Genomic DNA, 20,356 nt, shown 5'->3' on the forward strand with positions numbered 1-20,356 from the left:
AAAGTATAAAAAATGCTATTTTAAGCTAAGTCTATTTTTAGCCAATTCCACATGAGTGAAGTCTATTTTTAGCCAAGTTGACATGTAAAGTCACAATTGCTTGTGAAGGTTTGTTCAAATTATGCCCCTGGGTTTTGTTATTGCCTTTTGTTAAATTCCTATCCTTTGTGAAAATGGACATGGATATACTGTACTTCGAGAGGGGATATGGCAAATAACTTTTAAACCATAAGAGATATAAACTTCTTATATATATATATAACAAGTTAAAAAAATCACATCCAAAATATTGTCCGATTTATAGCCCTTTGTAATGTACTTGTGAATTGGATTTTCACAATGAAAATGATTTGATTGTTCATTAGTTAAGATTTTTATATGATTCTGGACTGAAAAATAGTGCTTACATAATATAGGATCTTTTAGGCCCCCAAAAAAATACATGACTTGTGTTTCCGGTAACATGGCGACAAAAAATAGGGTCGGTAGGTCGGGATTTTTTTTTTTTTTTTTTTTTTACACTTTCCATATCATGCAATATGGGACTTAAATAAGGCGAAATAAATAACCATTGACAATTGCGGATAAATCAATATAACGATAAATGAAATGTGTATTGGAACCTGGCAGTTAGCCTGCATGAATTCGCAAAGCCTAATCGTAAGAAGCTTGCATGATATACGCAAAGCATTATCGTAAAAAAGTAAGTTTTAATTTGGACATGGATATGGATAAATAACACTGCAAACTATAATTCAAAATATTTTCATTAAAAAGACAGCAAAATATGTCTCCGGTGATCAACCACGTGTTTTGACCGTAAACATGCGTTTGCCAATTTTAAGATATCGGACAGGGTTTGCCGCCCTCCGCCATTTTGTTTTTCCGTCTCGGTAACACATAATCCGGAATGAAAGTATATTCTCCGGGGACATTGATAGACAAACAACGAAAATAATAACGATATATTTGAAGAAATATATTTTTTTCAGAAAGAATTTAAAAAATATTTTTTTACTTTTATGTCTAAAAAAAGAATAGGGTCGGCGAGGAAAAAATAGGGTCGGTCGGGTTACCGGAAACACAGGTTGTTTTTTTTTGGCCTTAGTTGAATGTGTTACAGTGATGAAAAGCTAACTTAGTATTTATTAAGATTAGAAAGATTGAAATAAATTAGTATTTTTATGTGCTATGCTGTTTGTACATGTCTTCAGGGGCCTTAAGTACTACATAGAACTGAGCGGCCTTCATGACTACCCAAACTACTCTGAGAGCATGCACCTTGGAGTGAAAATGTACAACCTGACACTCAAGTGGGATGGGAAAGCAAACAATGGTATGTAATAATCCTTCTAAAGTGGGACGGAGTAGTGGTAAATGGTTTTGCACTACCTCACACTTAAGTGGGACAGAAATCGGAAAATGGTATCTATTCTACCTCTTGAAATAATTTAAGAATTGATTTATATTTTAAAGATATCAGTTGATAGGAATAAAATTAAAATGTACAATTTTTATGGTTTATTTGGTTTACTTTATCACTTAAAAGTTTCTAGACTATGTATTTCAACCTGCAACATTAACTCATTCAAAGAATCTGAAGGCACAATAAATGTAATCCCTGTTCCAGGTAACCAAATGCCCAAGTACCACCCGTTTAGCTATGAATTCCTGGAACCATACAGCCAGGGTGACTGTAAGAAGTTTACCAACTGCCTCTCCTGTATGACCGACACCAAGTGCGGCTGGTGTGACCCCATGGATAGTTGCATGCAGCGAAACAACTCCGACAACACATGTGTGGGGGAAGGGAGTGTACTCATGATCACCGAGCCGTCCGTCTGTCCTGTGTGTTCCGATCATGTGGAGTGTGACTCATGTTCAGAGGTAGCTGTGTTGACTTGTTGGAAGTGTAACAGGCACATTTTATGGCCAACATTTGGCAAAATACTAGCATCTCACCAAACAGGTGATTGGTTTGAGCCTCTAATGGAAAACATTCTCTTGGCCTCTGGCAAGTTTTCATAAAACATCTTAAGTCATTTCCTTACAAGTTGATTGCTTAAAAAGTTTTAATTTTGAGAGTGATAGAACAGTAATCATTTTATGTTGCGTATTTGTAATATCGACATATTCATCTCCATCTATGCATGTTCCAGGATCGTCTATGTGAGTGGGTACGAGACTCAGTGTGTTGTGTACGTCGAGGTCAGGCTGAGGAGAGCAAGGTCGTCCGTCACCCAGATCAGTGTCCTGCCACTTGCCATGAGTATGTATAAAGTACTTTTTAAGTCGGTCTGTTATGGTGTAGGAATTGTCCTTGCCAGCAGTGTTTTTCTCATTGACATGCAAGAACTAAAATATTTGTACACACAGTCGCATATTAATTATGCCAAATATTTGTGGACATGCTGCCTGTAGGATGTAATAACCTGGTAAGACAATGTGAAATTATTTACGTCATGTGGTTGAATTTTCTCAGAAAAGGGGAATGAAACTTTTTCTAAAAAATTGATGAGTGCCAGCTATTGCTATATGACAATTGTTGGGTAGTACAGTCACTGGAGCATATAAGTAATGATTTCTGAATGACTGTTTGATACCCGTGATGCAATCAGGGATTCAATTTTGGTAAAAATTCATACATTTATAATCATTGGTCCCCAGGCGACAGAACTGCAGCTCTTGTCTGGACATCAGTGAGTGTGCATGGTGTGAGAATCTACGAACTTGCCTCCCGTTCTATGACTACGTATCACGACACCGACATGGCCAGTGCACGGAGTGGATAGACAGTGAGACTAAAAGCGCCAGTAACCCCTTCATGTGTAGAAATTGCTCTGAACACAAGAAGTGTGACAAGTGCATGCTGACCTTCAATTGTGGGTGGTGTGGGAACGTAGCTAATCCAACCATCGGGGTCTGCATTGAAGGAGACTTTGCTGGTGTGTATGCTTTTGGTTGTTTAGTTTGGCTTATTTTAAATGAAAATAAAAGTACCTTAAATATTGTCACAGCCTCTTCCTTTCTCTAAGATAGAGTTATGCCCCTTTTACAGCAAAATTTATAAAATATTTCTTGAAAACTGTAAATGGAAAGTATTGGATTTTCTTACTTAAACTACTACTATAAGAGGAAAACTAACTTTAGTCCTTTGTCACAAAATATTGCAGGTTGGAAGTTAAGAAATACACTTTCATAACAGTCATTGATGAAGTTAATGTTTTTTTGGTCTCATATTTAACACTTATACATTTACAGGTCCTTATGGAAATGTCACTTGTTCGGCGATAGTGAACACAAACCATGGTAATATTGTGAAGATGTCTGATCACTCCGATTGGTCGTACAGCAGATGCCCTGACGTTAATGAATGTACCCTAGGTCTCTCACATTGCCATGCCAATGCCACATGCACGGACACACCTGATGAGTACATCTGCACATGCAACAGAGGTTTCTATGGAGATGGAAAGTCATGCACAAAAACGTGAGAGTCAAGTTAATATTTTTACATCTCTTAATGAATTTACTGGGCAAAAAATCCATTTCCAATGAGAACTGTTAAATATCGTTGTTTCTCCAATGAAATAAGGAGCAGATGTTAAAATATGGCAGCTTATTCTCGGATATTTATTTCTTTTTAATAACATCATCAGTAACAAACTTTTTCAGGTGAAAATGGTTGACTTTGACATATTGCATGGAGATATCTTAACCGAAGTGTTTTATGATTTTTATATGCATAATTTCTTCATGTCAGAGCAGGAGTTACCACAAATATGCCTTGGGGGATATTGCAAGGACCATGGGGGACTGTAATTCACCTACCAGTGTTACATTCATGTATATCTCTGTAGGTGTTACCACAAGTGTGCTTTGGGAGAATGCCTGGAGGACCAGGGGGGATATTACTGTGACTGTAACATAGGCTGGACATACCCCACCAGTAAATAATGCTACATTCATGTCGAGGGGTGAATGCGAAAAGGTTCTAAGTGACATTAAATAAAGAAGCAGATAGAACCTTTTCGCTTTCACCCCTCGATGTATATCTCTGCAGGTGTTACCACAAGTGTGCCATGGGAGAATGTCTGGAGGACCAGGGGGGATATTACTGCGACTGTAACATAGGCTGGACATACCCCACCAGTAAATAATGCTACATTCATGTATATCTCTGTAGGTGTTGCCACAAGTGTGCCTTGGGAGAATGTCTGGAGGACCAGGGGGGATATTACTGCGACTGTAACATAGGCTGGACATACCCCACCAGTAAATAATGCTACATTCATGTATATCTCTGCAGGTGTTACCACAAGTGTGCCTTGGGAGAATGTCTGGAGGACCAGGGGGGATATTACTGTGACTGTAACATAGGCTGGACATACTCCACCAGTAAATAATGCTACATTCATGTATATCTCTGCAGGTGTTACCACAAGTGTGCCATGGGAGAATGCCTGGAGGACCAGGGGGAATATTACTGTGACTGTAACATAGGCTGGACAGGGGAGGACTGTGCTGTAGACTGCAAGTGTAATGGACACAGGTAACATACTTGTGTACATAGAAACACTTTGGAAACATAGTTAGATAAGGGGAATTAATGATGGAGAGTTTATTTTCATATGGATCCTACAATCTCAGCTTGTGTGTCTATGATGAGCAAAAGGGTTGTGGTATTCTGATAGCCTTTCTGGTTGGCATCGTCATTGTGCAGAAACTTGAACCTTGGCCATTACATCAAGAATCAGTTAACATATTCAAATTCAACTTGGTACACATGTTGCCAATGGCAATACACAAATCTTAATGCAACACCTATAACCCTGGGGTCAATGGTTGTCCAGTAATGTCTGTTCATCTAAAAAAAACAATTGTAGAGTGTTGGCATTGGCTCTGTGAAACTCTCGTTAGCACATTCTCATACCTTAAACAGCATCTGTAGCATGCGAAAAATTCTATATTGGCCTTAACTTGAAAGCTTGGTACTCATAATCACTCTGACAAAACCCTCATGTGTAGCAAGTCTGAAAACTTGACTAAACTATATGTTGATTCATGCCTCTTGATTCACTGACAAAAGAGAAAAACAAATTTGACAAAATTTTGTATCCACTACAACTGATCTTGTTTAGTTTGAGAAGTACATGTAATTTAATGTAAGTCAAAAATTGAGAAAGTTTAACAGAAAACATCATCAAAATACCTCGACCATGTCAGCTTAATGTTGCTAAATACATTTTAAGTTTCTGAAGTTATAAAAAAAATAGTTATTGCATTACTTGCAGTGGTTGTGAGTTTGGTGTGGGAAAGTGTGATTTCTGTCTCAATGGGACAACTGGGCCATACTGTAACGAGTGTCTGGAGGGATACTATGGGGACCCCAAGACAGTCGATGGTGAGTTGCTAGTTTTGGATGCTTTATTAACCTCTTAAATTTAATGGCAGTTTATTTGTGTGTCACCTTTCTGAAGCGTTCAGTCAAAGCCCATCTTTCTGTGAATTATTGTTCAATTAGTACTAGATTTGAGCCGTATTTGGTGAGAATAGTTTCTTTCATGCTTTTCGATGAAATATGGGGTTTAACCAGTGAAATAACAACAGTGAAAATATCAATTTGATATTTTTACTGCAAAATAAGGAGTGAAAATATCAACTTTCAGAACTACTTTAAATTCCTTTGTTGTTACATGTACTTGCCTACTGGACTTCAATAAATTATGTCAAAAAATGTTAAAAAAATATAAAAGAAATGTTTTATAAATTTAGATAAATATATAATTGGAAATTAACAACTTACCGTTTATTACCGGTTATCCCGTTTATCAAACATTTTACTGATCTTTGAAGCTGAATGTTCGAAAATTTGCTTTCATACCAAACAAATTACAGACAAAAACAACTGTTCGAACATAAATAAAATTTTATATCATCGTTCAAATGTATTTTGAACTGTTAACCATTGGAGTACGTAAATTGAGCTTCCTGGAGAATTCACACAACAATTTACAGATAGATCCGATATTTTTTACCCCACCCACACCTCAAAAGGTGTCAACAAACTAGCGTGGCATTTACTCTTTATCTGGAAAACAAACATTTTAAAGCGAAACAGACTGGTCTCTGACAGTAAGATGACTGAATATTAACCTACTATAAAAACACGCGTACATGCAGTCTTAAACTAAGAAAAATGGTTAAAATCCAATGAGTATCCACATTTGTTTTGCTAACACATTTGACCTTCCAAATTTTCATTCTTTAAATAGCGGCGTAGTAATTTGGTTATGTTTTCATGTCCATCTTGAAATAAAAAGTGTTTTCATTATTTTTGGAACATATGTGCACTAATAATACTTCATTGTTTACTGTTCATAAAGCTTTGCAATAAAAAACGAGCGAATATTAAGCTATAAGAATGAATAGCAGAGAACTATTTCTCAGCAAACCGAAAGTAGAAAAGTTGACAGCTATAATTATGCATGAGGGGCGCCCCACGGGTAGCGGCGTAAAGCCCACCATTTTCAAAAAGGGGTAATTCAGAAATAAATAAAAAACAAATAAAACTCCGAAAATAAGCATAAAAGAAACAGAAAATTTCGCAAATAGTTTTTTTATGACACTCGTGAAATAAAATACGATCTAACACTGAAATAAACAAATATTCTGTATTACTTCTTCTTTTTTTTAGTGCTATGTGATTTTATCCATTATGAACATATGTCTCATAGCTGATTGTGAATGCACACATTTTCCTCCTATGTTTCAGGCTGCTTCCCCTGTCAATGCAATGGGCATGGAAATGAGTCCCTTGGTCTGTGTAACAACTCTACAGGGGCTTGCTACTGCACCGGGCACACCCAGGACTACCACTGTAACAAGTGTATGGACAACTATTATGGGAACCCAGGGTATAAAATAAATGTTGCTTTCCCAGTATTTCAAGGGTTGAAAGCTAAAACATTTTATATCATATGAATAATAGACACTGACAGGACTCTATTCCTTTCTCCACTTGGTTTTGTAATACCTGTATCTTTTGACCATACATACTGTTGTTTACAAATTTCTACCCTCAGATCAAGAATTTACCAGTCCTCAAATCAAGAGCTTACCTCTTTTCTGGTCAAGAGTTTATTGGTTCTGAAATGAAGGGTTTACCACTTTTCAAATCAAGAGTTTACTGTTTCACAAATGAAGGGGTTACTGCTTCTCAAATAAAAAAGAGTTTTCAGTTATTCAAATGAAGCGTTTACTTATGTTCAAATTAAGAGTGTATGGCAAGACTGTTGTAATTCTTATAAATTCAGGTAGTTACTTATGTATTGAAGGCAACCCTAAAATAGAAATTTGAAATTTATGTGTTTCAGAAATGGTGGGAAGTGTTACCTGCAGTGTGACCATGGTATGATAGTGAACAACCTGACAGCAGGCTCCATGGGCTCCCACAGCGGGCCAGGGGTGTCAGGCTGGAGGGCCTACTGCCTGTGGATCCTGATGACGGAGCCTCGGGCCCATCCACAGAGCATCACTTTCACCCTGGAGCAGCTTGCAGTGGAGTGTGAACTGGTTTGTTGTGCCATTCTAGCATGATCTCATTATACTGTGTACTCTCATAAAAGTAACTTTAAAGTAAGACCAGCATCAGACAAAATATTAAGGCAATGGTGACTTATTTGAACTAATGTCTTACTGGTAGGTCTTTCTTACAGACATCAAGGGTTATTTCTTTAATTTGAATACTTATTCACAGTAAGTAAAAAAATTCTGACTCAGGTCTTGTAAAATTCAAGTGGTCTGCTATTTAAATGTCAAATTACCTATGGATAAACATAAATTTGGAATATAAAGTTTGGGTCTGGTTCACACTGTCAGTCTTTGGCAATATCTGTATGTTTGAACTGAGCTTTCCATTCCAGGACCATGTGTATGTGTATGATGGTATCCCTGAGTTTATAGACAGTGCGGGCCTTGGTGTGTTACTGGGAGCCTTCTGTGGGTTCCACTCATTGGACATCAACGTCACCGCCAACTCCGGAATACTCACCGTTTATTTTGATGCTGACATTAGCGGCGATAGTGAGTTCTTTCTTTATTTTCATTTCTTACCACTGTTTGTTATCACACATGAGCACATAGTGCTCAGTGTGTGCTTTTACAATTGCCCTCCTTCCATCGTCCGTCCGTCATTTGCAACCATTGTTTCAAGCGACATCTCCTAAACTGTCTAGCTAATTTAGACAGAACTTCAGTGAGATATTCCATGGATGATGCCTTTCAAAATTGTTCAAAGAAATGATATTAAGATTACTTGGCATACGTGTTCAGTATATAAAGAAAAAAGTTGCGTACGAAACCCATGTTCCTACCTTAAAGGTCAAGGTCACACTTAACGGGGTTAAAGTGACTGTACACCAGATTTCTCTTACGAATTTCAGGACAATTATCTAATAGAATGTGTTAGGCTTTGATATCATAATTGTAAAAAAAAGTACCAAAATATAAGAAAAAATTGTGTCGGAGACCGGGTTCGAAACTGTGTCGCCAAAATTGCAGTCCAGCGTCGTACTACTGAGCTACGACGGCTTACGTCAACTAGGTGACATAATTAAGCTATACACCTACCTCTGTAATATCATGTGATAACACCGACTAGCCAATCACACGTAAGGAATGAATTCTACCTGGTACACATACCCAGTAATCATTTTTAATGGAAAAATACGAAATAACTGCTAAACTTTAATAAATTGTAAACTATGTGGTACTTCAGTTAGTAAGTTTCAATGCATTGTACACATCGATGCCAAGTTAATGTCAGTTTCGACAATTTTCTCTTTTTTTTTTTCGCTCTTTTATCATACGGAGTACAGCCCCTTTAAGATGTGTTGGGTGCAAAACTCTACCTCCAGGGTTTGCATAGACTTGAAGAGTATTTGATTTTAAGCTGCTGTATGAAAAGTCCTTAAATTTGCAAAAGAATTTTTAAAAATGTTTGAATATTTATTTTGCCATGAAAACTGCATGTTATTTCGGATTAAGTCATTGAAATTCCTTAATCTGCTCCAAAAGTAGTTACTATAAAAAAAGGCCCATCTTTTCAAAAAGTTTAATCTTTGTGGATTCTTTGCTAGTAACTCTTTGTTCTTTGAATTTGTTGAGGTCTGTATGACAGTACAGGGATGGTACGGGTTTTAAACTCCAGTGGTACAATTTACATGTGCACCAGTTCAGTCAATTATCATTTACGGTTTCCTTTTTGCTGTGAATGTCTATTGTTTTAAACAAAAAATGCTTTTTGCTTATCTTTCGATGGTTGACCATGAATATAAATATAAATCGATGTATAAACATTGCAGAAAAGTTATCGACTTCAGTTCAAAGTGTGAGTCTGCCCTGACATCCCACGTAAAGTTTGAAAAACCTTTTAGAACAACTAAATGTTTGCCTGGTTAGTGGTTACTATGTCACAAACATGCGTTATTTTCATAGCTTGCTATTAATGATAGTCTTTGAAAATATTTGTTGAAATTTTATATATAGAGCTTGAAAATCAAATAAATGTCAGTGGAATCATCTTAAATACTTTTGCCAGTCTGGCTACACGAGCCCTAACATCTTACTGCATCACTTTTCCACACTTGCCTTGACCATCATGGCAGCTGGCATATACTAAAAGATAATAATCCATTGAACTGGATTGCACTTCAGGGGCATTGGTCACTTACTCTGACAGCTCTTGTTTTGTTTTGGTTTGATTTTGAATTAACCGGGCGGTGTCAAACTCACCTATGAAACTGAATAACTTTAGTAAGGGTTGACATATCTTGAACAAACTTGGTCTATAGAAAGAGTTAATGGGTACCTTTCATTGGATTGCGTTTGGGGTCCCTAGGGTCAAGGTCAAGGTCACTGTTACTAAAAATAGAAAAACTGTTGAAACTGAATAACTTTAGTTAGGGATGACATATCTTGACTAAACTTGGTCTATAGGAAGAGTATATGGAGACCTTTCATGGAATTGCGTTTGGGGTCCCTAGGGTCAAGGTCAAGGTCACTGTTACTAAAAATAGAAAAACGGTTGAAACTGAATAACTTTAGTAAGGGTTGACATATCTTGACCAAACTTGGTCTATAGAAAGAGTTTATGAGTACCTTTCATGGGATTGCGATTGGGGTCCCTAGGTTCAAGGTCAAGGTCACTGTTACTTAAAATAGAAAAACGGTTGAAACTAAATAACTTAAGTTCGGGATGACATATCTTGTCTAAACTTGGTGTACAGGAAGAGTTTATAGAAACCTTTCATGGGATTGTGTTTGGTGTCCCTAGGGTCAAGGTCAAGGTCACTGTTACTATAAATAGAAAAACGGTTGAAACTGAATAACTTTTGTTAGGGTTGACATATCTTGACCAAACTTGGTCTATAGGAAGAGTTTTTGGATACCTTTTATGGGATTGCATTTGGAGTCCCTAGGGTCAAGGTCACTGTTACTAAAATAGAAAAATGGTTCAAACTGAATATCTTTAGTTAAGGTTGACATTTCTTGACCAAACTTGGTCTACAGGAAGAGTTTATGGATACTTTCATGGGATTGCGTTTTGGGATCCCTAGATTCAAGGTCAAGGTCACTGTTACTAAAAATAGAAAAACAGACACAGGCTGAAGTTCTTCTGTCAATCATTAAAAACCTGGTTTCGTCGCATTGCGGCGTTTCTTGTTCATTTATTTATCGAGAATGTTCTTGTTGTTCTTGTAATGGATGTTCCATTTCTATTCTTAGTTTACAACTGTTTGATCCTTTAATTGTTCAAAAAAAATCAAACAAAAATATTGTGTATTATAAGCAATATTTTATTATAAAATGCTACTGTCACAAACTTCAGAAAGCTATGTATGAAGTTGTGGTTGGAACATCTGAGTGCCAATTTTACCGATCATTTAGGCTGGTTGAAACAGATGTTATGGGCTTGTTCCTGAAAAAAATAAAGTATATACACATAGAAACACATTCCACAGCTAAAATGTAAAAAGTATGTGGCAAGATTATTGTAAATTATCCATTATAAATGATAATGACAGCAATAACTGATTAATAAACAATTGTTTGTTAAATGCCTCCAGCCAATAATGATTATTAAATCCATGCAGTTTTAATCACTAGTGTTGATAGATATATAATTTATAGTTTGAAGTAAACAGACCTTTATGTTAACAACAACAAATTGAGTCTGAATCACTGATCTCGACCAGTCTGCTGCAAAGCAACAAAAATGTTTTTATGAAACAATTTTTTGTAAATACATAGTTTTTAGTACAAGTTTAAGTAGACTTAAATGCTTAATATCATTTTTGTATTTTTATTATGAATTTAAATGTGTAAAATCAATTATATATATTTTTGTAAACTTAATGTGAAACATTGACTTTATTGAAGATTCCACTACCCAAGGCTTCAACGCCAGCTACCATGTGAACAGGTGCAACCAGATATGTGACAACCATAGCAACCAGATGTGTTACCATGGTGATTGTGTTTGTAAAGAGGGCCTGGCTGGGTTTCCAGGATGCAACATCACAGTCTGTGAAGATGGATATACATTCAACAAGGTGGACATTAATATGGAAATTTAACAACAAAATCATTGTCATTTGATGAGCTTGGTAGAAGATAATATATAAATAATTATACATCAGTGCAACGAGTTTCATTTTTTAACCTCCAAACAAATAGTGCAATCTTTTAATTGGAGTCACAAAAACTATAGGAAGATTCATAACCATGTAAGGTATAGCATCAATGATATAAGTAACTTAAGTTGATGACTGTCCAATCAGTTATTTGTAGTTCATTTTCTTATCAAATAAAGTATTTTTTGCAGGAGGAGTCGAGTTGTGAGAAAGTGATCACCGAGGGATCAGCCACCTACCAGATAACTGCCTTCCCCCCACCCCCCTCGACTCTACCCCAAGGTCCCAACACCCTGAGCTATGACCCTGTCAGTCACACCTATGACCCCTGGGGTCAGCGTGGCCCCGTGCCCCGGTATGGTCATGTGTTGATCCACTGTGATAATGACATCATGTATGTGTTTGGAGGGCGATCATTGAAGTATGGACTGCTGAACGATATTTGGCAGTACAGTTTTGTAACCCATAATTGGACGGAAGTTAAGCCCATCTCTAATATTCAACCAAACTCCAGGTAAGGCATTTCATAGTTTCTGATGTGTTCTTTGTCTAAAACAAAACCAATAGTCGAAAACTTTGCACACTAAACAGATATAGATGTAACTTCGACAAAGAATGAGGAATAAAAAAAATAGCATTATCTGGAGTAATTTAAGCTTGCTGAGGATTATTATTTTTAACAATGTCATTTATAAGATTGTGATCAGTCTTTTTCAAAAATATAATAGCGGCCATTACCCTTAATGGAGTGCTCTCATTACTCATCTTCTGGTATGTTTTACTCGGAATATGCAAATGTTGGGTTGTCCAACAGGTACTTCCACACAGGTGTGTGTATCCCACGACGTAAGACTTTCTACATATTTGGGGGACTGGTGGGACAACATGACACCAGCAAGGAGATGTGGAAGTTTGCCATCGATGCTCGCAAGTGGTCAGGACCAATGGTATGTAGTTTAAGTCGAGTAAAGATGTTTATAGTGGGATATAATGCCTCATTGCGTTCCCCTTACTTGCAGAATGTCCAGCCTGTTGCATTTATATTAATGAAAATGTTGGAAATAATGATCTAATGGAACAAGGAATAAGTCAAATGACTGTTTTTATTTTTCAATCTCATTTTATTTTAACAATAATTTGTATCATATAGTCATAACTAGGCTTTGTAGGAAAAAAACACAAAAAACCTGTCTGTGTATCAAAAACTCAAAACCAGTTCGTGTATCAAAACTTAAAACCTGCTGAGGTATAAATACATGAAACTAGTATATCTCTGCCAGGAGCCAGTGTGGGTGAGTGAAGTTGCAGGCCACAGTATGACGCTGACATCGGAAGATAAGCTGGTGATTATTGGTGGGTTCTCAACGAAAGACTACTTCAGTGACAGTGTGTACGTGTTTGATTTCAACAGCTACCCCACAAACTGGGAGAGGCACAATACGGACAACATCACACAGGCTAAACCTACAGGTGAGTAGCCATCAAAATTGAGATGAAATAAAAAAAATCATCCTTGAGGATTGTTTATTAATAAAGAGCTATATATGTTAATATATTAAAAACTTGAATGACAATGGCATTTGTATAAACTCTTTCCATAAATATAGTTTAACTGTGTGGGTTGGATAATGTCAAGTTTGGACTTACACAAACTTTGATTATTAAATTTAACATTTATTTAAATACATAAAACATAATACAAACCTTATCTTGTCATATGTTTGAAATACATTTGATTTTCTTCCCTAAGGTATCTATGGGCACAGTGCGGTATACGAGCCCCAATCACAGACCATTTACATCTATGGGGGCTATGTGTACCGAGAAGAAAGATGGAGAGTATCTCGTAGTCTCTTCACCTACGATGTCGCCACAAACTCATGGAACCTTCTTCAGCCAGAGGTTCAGGATCTGGTAAGTTAATTGAATTAAGGTATCTATAGTTCTTGATATATTTAGATGTTGAAACATTTCTAATTCTTAGACATGTGTAGTTTTTGGAATATTTGTTATTCTTGGAAATATGTGTAGTTCTTAGACATGTGTAGTTCTTGGAATATTTGAAGATCTTGGAAATATGTTTAGTTTTGGAATATTTGTAGATTTTAGACACAAAACACAAATGAAGAAATCTGTGATATCTATTTAAAAAAAATGCACACCTTGTTATTATGTCCCCTTCGAAGATATTGCTTTGCACATGTCGGTCGGACGGTTGGTCGGTCGGTCGCTAGACCAAAGCTTGTCCGAGTGATAACTCAACAATTCCTGGAAGTATGGTCATCAAACTTGACATGAAGGTTGGGCCTGACCAGAAGATGACCCCTATTGATTTAAGAACTCATCGGGTCAAAGGTGAAGGTCACAGTGACCTTAATGGTAAAATAATTTTAAAGCTTGTCCGAGTGATAACTCAACAATGCCTAGACCTATGATCATCAAACTTGATATGGAAGTAGATGAACCCTATTGATTTTAGGGGTCAAAGGTCAAGGTCACAGTGACCTTGAAAGCAAACTCAACAATTCCTGACTTGACTTGGGGTTAGGTCCGACCTGTAGATGACCCCTTATGATTTTAGGGGTCATCAGGTCAAAGGTCAAGGTCACAGTGACCTTGAACGAAAAAAGCTTGTCTGTGTGATAACTTGACAATGCCTGCACCCATGGCCCTCAAAGTTCACATTTAGGTTTTTGATGACTCCTATGGATTTTGAGGTCATAGTCAAAGGTATCCTCTCACTTTGATTGGTCATAATCTTAAAACTGCCTCAAGGGCATTCAATGTCAGTGACAAAATCAGCTGTCATTTCAGTTCATGCATATTACATTCAATTGTCCATATAATCCTGACAACATGGCGCTCAGGGGGGGCATAATGTTTGACAAACATCTCTTGTTTATACATGTATTTGTATGTATTCATATTTTTGGAGGAAATAAGGAGGATTATGGTTCACAGATGGAGTGAAAGGTTATAAATAATACTGTATCAGTGTATGTGTTTGTATTGCAGCCTGAGATGGAGCAGTTTTTGAAGGAGACACGGTATTTCCACATAGGGGCTGGTTTAGCTGGTCACATGGTTATCCTGGGAGGGTTTTCCCACCAGCACGAGCCCAGTGATGTGGCCCTCGTGTACAACTACCGCTGTAACTACTGGCACAGGCTTCATCTCGATGGTATGTGCCTGCATGCCCACCATTATTACCCACCTATTACCTACCTGCAATTAGTTGTTGTATGATTTTTTTTTATGTTAGTGAGATATTCAATTCATGGCCGTATAAAAGGAACCTATTGTACATGGTCTGTTGTAAAAGTTATAAGAATAAATACAAACATGCCAGCCTCACTATTGTAAATTGATTATTAAAACAAGATGTATGTTTTATTTTAAATACTACTGGCTTATCGATTGGCATTGGCACCATTGAGAGTGTCAGTCTTAAATTGTGGGGCCTTGTACACAGATAGAATGTATCCCTGGTTAGATATGCTCTGGTTCTTAAGGGTGCTGCAGCGCATAACACTATCACACAAGAGCTTCAATTAACGTCTGCTACGGAAGACGATTTCTAAATTTAGTGGTAAGGTGGGGAATCAACATTCAACCCTGAGTGGACAATAAAATGTATCAAAGTATGTCACCATAGACCAACAGATATTTAAAAAGAAAAGAAAATCCAAATTTTTTAACACTATTTAACTTCATCAGATGTACTGTTTCAGTAATATATTCCCTATAAATAGACTCCATTCCAAATTCTGGAACATTCTTAAGTCCCTTAAAACAGGATCATGCTTAGCTCGCTATTATTTTTTGTAATAATAGTGTTCATTTTTCCTTATGAATAGTTTTGAGACTTTTGAAAAAATAGTTTCATATAATTATGATAAACCATGTTTTGGAAATAAAATATTTGAGCAAGTTAAGTAATATTTATTTATTTTTTATTATGTCTCCAAAATATTTATTTTATTTTATAAACGGTTGAAACATTCAGGGGTTCTTAAGTTCAAGATTAAGAGGTTTTAACTTGATATTAGTGTACATTTGTAAAGATTGTTTTTTCCCTCAGACATTTGCATCAAAAACAGTAGGAAGTACCTTGAAATGGATAAAAATGACATTGGGAACAATTTCAAAACGGATCTAAGCCACTTTACCCAGCTTTGGGCAGGCATCTCTTATACTCGGCTAAAACCCTGGGTATTTTCCTGGATTGACAATTATCAGTTGTCAGAATTTCCCCTCCCCACTTCCCCTTCCTGATATGTTAAGAAATTGGGGTCTTATCACTTGTTTCTTTCCCTTTCCAGACAAGACAGGTCGAGAGCTCCTCTCCCTGGTTGGAGCGAAGGCTGTTGTGTATGAGGATGCCGTGTACGTGTTTGGAGGTCTGGGATCCCGAGTGCAGGGAACTCTGTACAGACTCAAACTGCCTAGAGACATATGCAAGTATGTTCACCTATGTGTCCATCGACAGCCCATTGTATAAGACTGGTTACTTCTTTTGTTTGGTCAAATTTAGTTGAAAAGTTTATTGATTGGTCAATATTTATCCAGTAATTACCAGTGACCAATGAAATCATTTAAATGTGCAAACTTACTGTAAGATTAACCTGTTGAAAGTTTTATATAATTGGCATCTGATCTTGTGTCTCTACCATCTTACTCAATACTTTTATCTTAAATTTAGCTTGGTGATGCACTGGGACACATACAAAGATGAATTAGTTTATTGTCCAAAGTGAATCATGAGATGGCTTTGAGGTAGCCCATACACATCTCAATTTGTTTGTCATATTTTTATATTTCTTTTCTGCATATAATACTCTTCCAAAAAAATTCAAAAGGATATTGGGTTGTCAGGCTTCCAAAATTCACAGAATTGTATATTAGGTAAGTGATCAGACTATTATTTCAATTTTAAACTGATTTTTATTTACAGCCTCCTGTCAAAGTAAGCCCGGATGCTCTGAGGCCCAGCTGAGGGTTGAGGATTAGAATCTACACACTCTTTTCTCAATGTATTTCAGTATTTACAATAGCTCCTTTCAAAGTAATCCTGATGCTCTAGGGCCCAGCTGAGATTGGAGGATTAGAATCTACACGCTCTCTTCTCAATGTATTTCAGACTTTTCAATAGCTCCTGTCAAAGTAAGCCTTGATGCTTTGAGGCCCAGCTGAGGGTGGAGGTTTAGAATCTACACGCTCTCTTGTCTATGTATTTCAGCATCTACAATACCTCTTGTCGAAGTAAGCCCGGATGCTCTGAGGCCCAGCTGAGGGTGGAGGTTTAGAATCTACACGCTCTCTTGTCTATGTATTTCAGCATCTACAATACCTCTTGTCAAAGTAAGCCCGGATGCTCTTAGGCCCAGCTGTGGGTGGAGGTTTAGAATCTACACGCTCTCTTGTCTATGTATTTCAGCATCTACAATACCTCTTGTCGAAGTAAGCCCGGATGCTCTGAGGCCCAGCTGAGGGTGGAGGATCAGAATGAAACTGTGTGCTTCTCCACTGATGGTGACCCACCTCCCAGGTAACATACACTCTTTATTACCAAATTTCAATATAGATTATACACAGTTATTCTCCTGAAAATATTATCTAAAATATTGCATGCATACTTCAGATTGTATTACTGGATTTGAAATAACTTGTTTCAGTTATTGCTGTTTCAACATGTATTGAACATACCATTTAATTTATTAAAACTTTTACCTGTTTTAAATGCCCCAAAGAGTGGCATATAGTAAATAAAACATCAGTCAGATTGTCCCCACAGTCTTAGATGAATAACTCAAATTTATTCCTTGGACCAGACACTTCAAATTTGGTAGGCACTTTGGTCATGACCAGCAGATGACCTTGATTGTTGTCAAAGGTCTAGGTCACAATTTGTGGTCAGTGTTGAACAAAAATTGGTATCTCAGTTTTATCTAATGATGGGAATTCAATTTCTCTGCATGGATTTCAAGAACACTTCTTGAAGGTTTTTTAGATAAATGTGTATGTATTGATTTTGAATAAGAGTGTCACTTTAACTGGCTATAAAATGCTGTAAAGACATTATGGTTATGGTCCTATTCTTTTTCTTTTATGATTTTGGTGAGATATAGAAATTTTATCAGTGAAATATTGACAGTGAAAATGAATCTCGCTGCTGTAAACGCAGTCGAATGAAATTTCCACTGCATTAAAGTGACATTTTTTTCTGCAATGAAAATATTAATGGTAAAGACTACTTTAATATAAATTGTACTTCCTTCCCATGGATTAAAATTGAATGGCCTTACTTCTGCAACACTATGCTTGTTATTAAATTATTTTTTCTATTCACTTGTGAATTAAGATGCAATCTTAAACTGAAACCATCAAATTTGTTCTCTGCCTTAACTCATCTTTTATTCCAGGCGAGGACGTTACGTGGCCAAGTATTTGGCTGCTCGCTGTGACCTTGACTGGCACGACACACGCCGATGTGGGAACATTAGAAACTGCTCTGAGTGTATTGCCACATATCCACAGTTTAAACAAGCACAGCCGGTCAGTGATTTAATGCTTCTTTAAATGCAGGGATGGTAAAATTCCGGATTAATCCGGAATTCCGGATTTAAGGCCTCACGGAACGATTTTGAGATTAATGTAAATCCGCTGAGTTTTTTTCTGGGGGGGGGGGGGTGTACTGGGAGCGATTCGAGCTTAGATCGAACAATATGGGTACGAAAGGTGAGTTTTCCGGAAGTGTAAAGCCGGAAATTATCGAACCTATTTACGTCTTGGCAGTCGAGCTTTATGATTGGTTAAGCTAGCATCGGGTGATTACGGAAATTACCGATGGGACTAGAAGACAGTATCCGGATATGACAGACGACGAAGACGAATAAACGAGTATTGGAAAAAAACGACTACCACCAACTTCTAAAAACATCCATTCGTCGATTTAAAGGTATATTTGATATTTATTTTTAAGAGAAATTCCCGAAACGTTTCTTTTTAAGTTAATAGAATGTGATCATTTTGCGCATGTAGCAATATTTCGGACATCGCGATTCGGATTGTGTCATAATAATAGATTTTCATTTTACAAATTTTATTTGGCCGATTGAAGTTTACGCTGTTAAACCGTTTCTTTATTGTTCCCATAATGTTTGAAGCATTGTTCTCAATAAGAAGTGGCTGTTGACTATAATAATGGAAGGTTCAAATGAAAATTTAAAAAAAATGAATACATATTTTGTAGTAGTAATATATATTAAGTAGGAGCAGTCAGTTTATTTTTCTATTTGAGACAGTTCAACAAAACTTCTTGAGGACCCAGTTTGAGTGAGATTTAATTTCTATAGTTGTAATTTGAATTTCCAGGTATGTTGATGATACCAAAAGTCAGGGATGAACAGATACCTCGGCCAGTTCATCCAGTTGTTCCAGTCAATGACTGACAATTCAATGCAGAGGCCATGATACTTGGATTTATGGCTGAACATGACCTTCCATACTCCCTGTTACCACATGTAGTGAGTCTTACTTAAGACACTTGCCAAAGATACAAAAGCTCTCAGCGAATTAAAACTTCAAAGGTGTACAGCATCATATAAGATGACTTAGGGAGAGGCAAGCCATTTCATGATTTCAATGATGAACTTGCGGAGGAGTTAAGTGAAACTCAGTTTTGTTTGAATTTAGACGGGTCAACAAACACAAACAATGAGAAAACTGTTGCAGCTATTTTTCTGCTATAGAGAAAGAAATAGTGTCAAGACATTTGGCCTCCTTAAAAATCACAAGGGCTGATTCTGAATCAATTTTCAAGGAATTTGAAAGCCTGTTTGAGAGACTTGAACTGACATGGGACAATCTGGACAATCTAATTTGTGTGCTACTGGACTCATGTAACACCATGAGGGGATTTTTTCTGGCTTTGAGACCAGAATACGTCAACTTGTCCCTCACCTCATAGACATTGGCGACACACATGACCACAACGGCTCACTGCCAAAGCATGTACAGTCCCGTTTGGATATTACTTGGAATAATATATATAATAATTAATAATATTATATTCTCATCAAATGTGCAGATAATGGAATAAATACTCTTTATGATATATAAAAATTGAATAAATAACACTTTTACAATAAACATTTGCAAGCTTGATAATTGATATGTTGTTCATTATTGAAAATCAAACATCCCACAGTGTAGACTGTTCATACACAGGCATTTGATCATACTCAGTTGAGTTTTATGGGAAGTGGACAACTGAACCAAAATGTCAGGTACATGTCTTATGCCTGTGACTTCAGGTAAAAAAGTAAATTTAACTTTGTTTAAAGACAAAGGTGTTTAACTTCACTGCTAAGATTCCTGATAATTGTTCTGATTGCGGATTTCTCCTGTTGAACATAATTATATCTACCAAACCGAAAGGTGTACTCCTTGAACACTATTCTAAGGCAAAAAAGGGTATGAGAAACCCTGAAATACTGAAAGCTTCGGGGGGCTCAAACTTGACTTGGAGAATTGGCCTGACCAGGAGATGACGCCTATGGTTTTTGGGGGTCATCTGGCCAAAGGTCAAGGTCACAGTGACCTGGAACGGTAAAAGGTTGTCCGAGTGATAACTCGACAATGCCTGCACCCATGGCCCT

At 36.9% G+C, this 20,356-nt stretch overlaps 1 protein-coding gene across 1 annotated transcript in view; it reads left to right on the top strand.

Moving 5' to 3' along the window:
- Positions 1 to 20,356, top strand: part of LOC128223834 (multiple epidermal growth factor-like domains protein 8) — a 48,039-nt gene that overhangs the window by 12,683 nt on the left and 15,000 nt on the right. The window contains exons 10-28 of the mRNA XM_052933252.1: positions 1,215 to 1,336; positions 1,631 to 1,887; positions 2,160 to 2,269; positions 2,668 to 2,945; positions 3,262 to 3,490; positions 4,433 to 4,552; positions 5,295 to 5,404; positions 6,776 to 6,917; positions 7,377 to 7,575; positions 7,926 to 8,085; positions 11,443 to 11,615; positions 11,888 to 12,210; positions 12,511 to 12,643; positions 12,977 to 13,166; positions 13,447 to 13,610; positions 14,712 to 14,877; positions 16,019 to 16,157; positions 17,134 to 17,244; positions 18,119 to 18,251. Coding sequence (XP_052789212.1) covers positions 1,215 to 1,336; positions 1,631 to 1,887; positions 2,160 to 2,269; positions 2,668 to 2,945; positions 3,262 to 3,490; positions 4,433 to 4,552; positions 5,295 to 5,404; positions 6,776 to 6,917; positions 7,377 to 7,575; positions 7,926 to 8,085; positions 11,443 to 11,615; positions 11,888 to 12,210; positions 12,511 to 12,643; positions 12,977 to 13,166; positions 13,447 to 13,610; positions 14,712 to 14,877; positions 16,019 to 16,157; positions 17,134 to 17,244; positions 18,119 to 18,251 — 3,259 coding nt within the window. The remainder of the gene's footprint in view (positions 1 to 1,214; positions 1,337 to 1,630; positions 1,888 to 2,159; positions 2,270 to 2,667; positions 2,946 to 3,261; positions 3,491 to 4,432; positions 4,553 to 5,294; positions 5,405 to 6,775; positions 6,918 to 7,376; positions 7,576 to 7,925; positions 8,086 to 11,442; positions 11,616 to 11,887; positions 12,211 to 12,510; positions 12,644 to 12,976; positions 13,167 to 13,446; positions 13,611 to 14,711; positions 14,878 to 16,018; positions 16,158 to 17,133; positions 17,245 to 18,118; positions 18,252 to 20,356) is intronic.

This window comes from Mya arenaria, chromosome 17 (assembly GCF_026914265.1).
Source record: "Mya arenaria isolate MELC-2E11 chromosome 17, ASM2691426v1".
Classification (NCBI taxonomy): Eukaryota; Metazoa; Mollusca; class Bivalvia; order Myida; family Myidae; genus Mya; species Mya arenaria.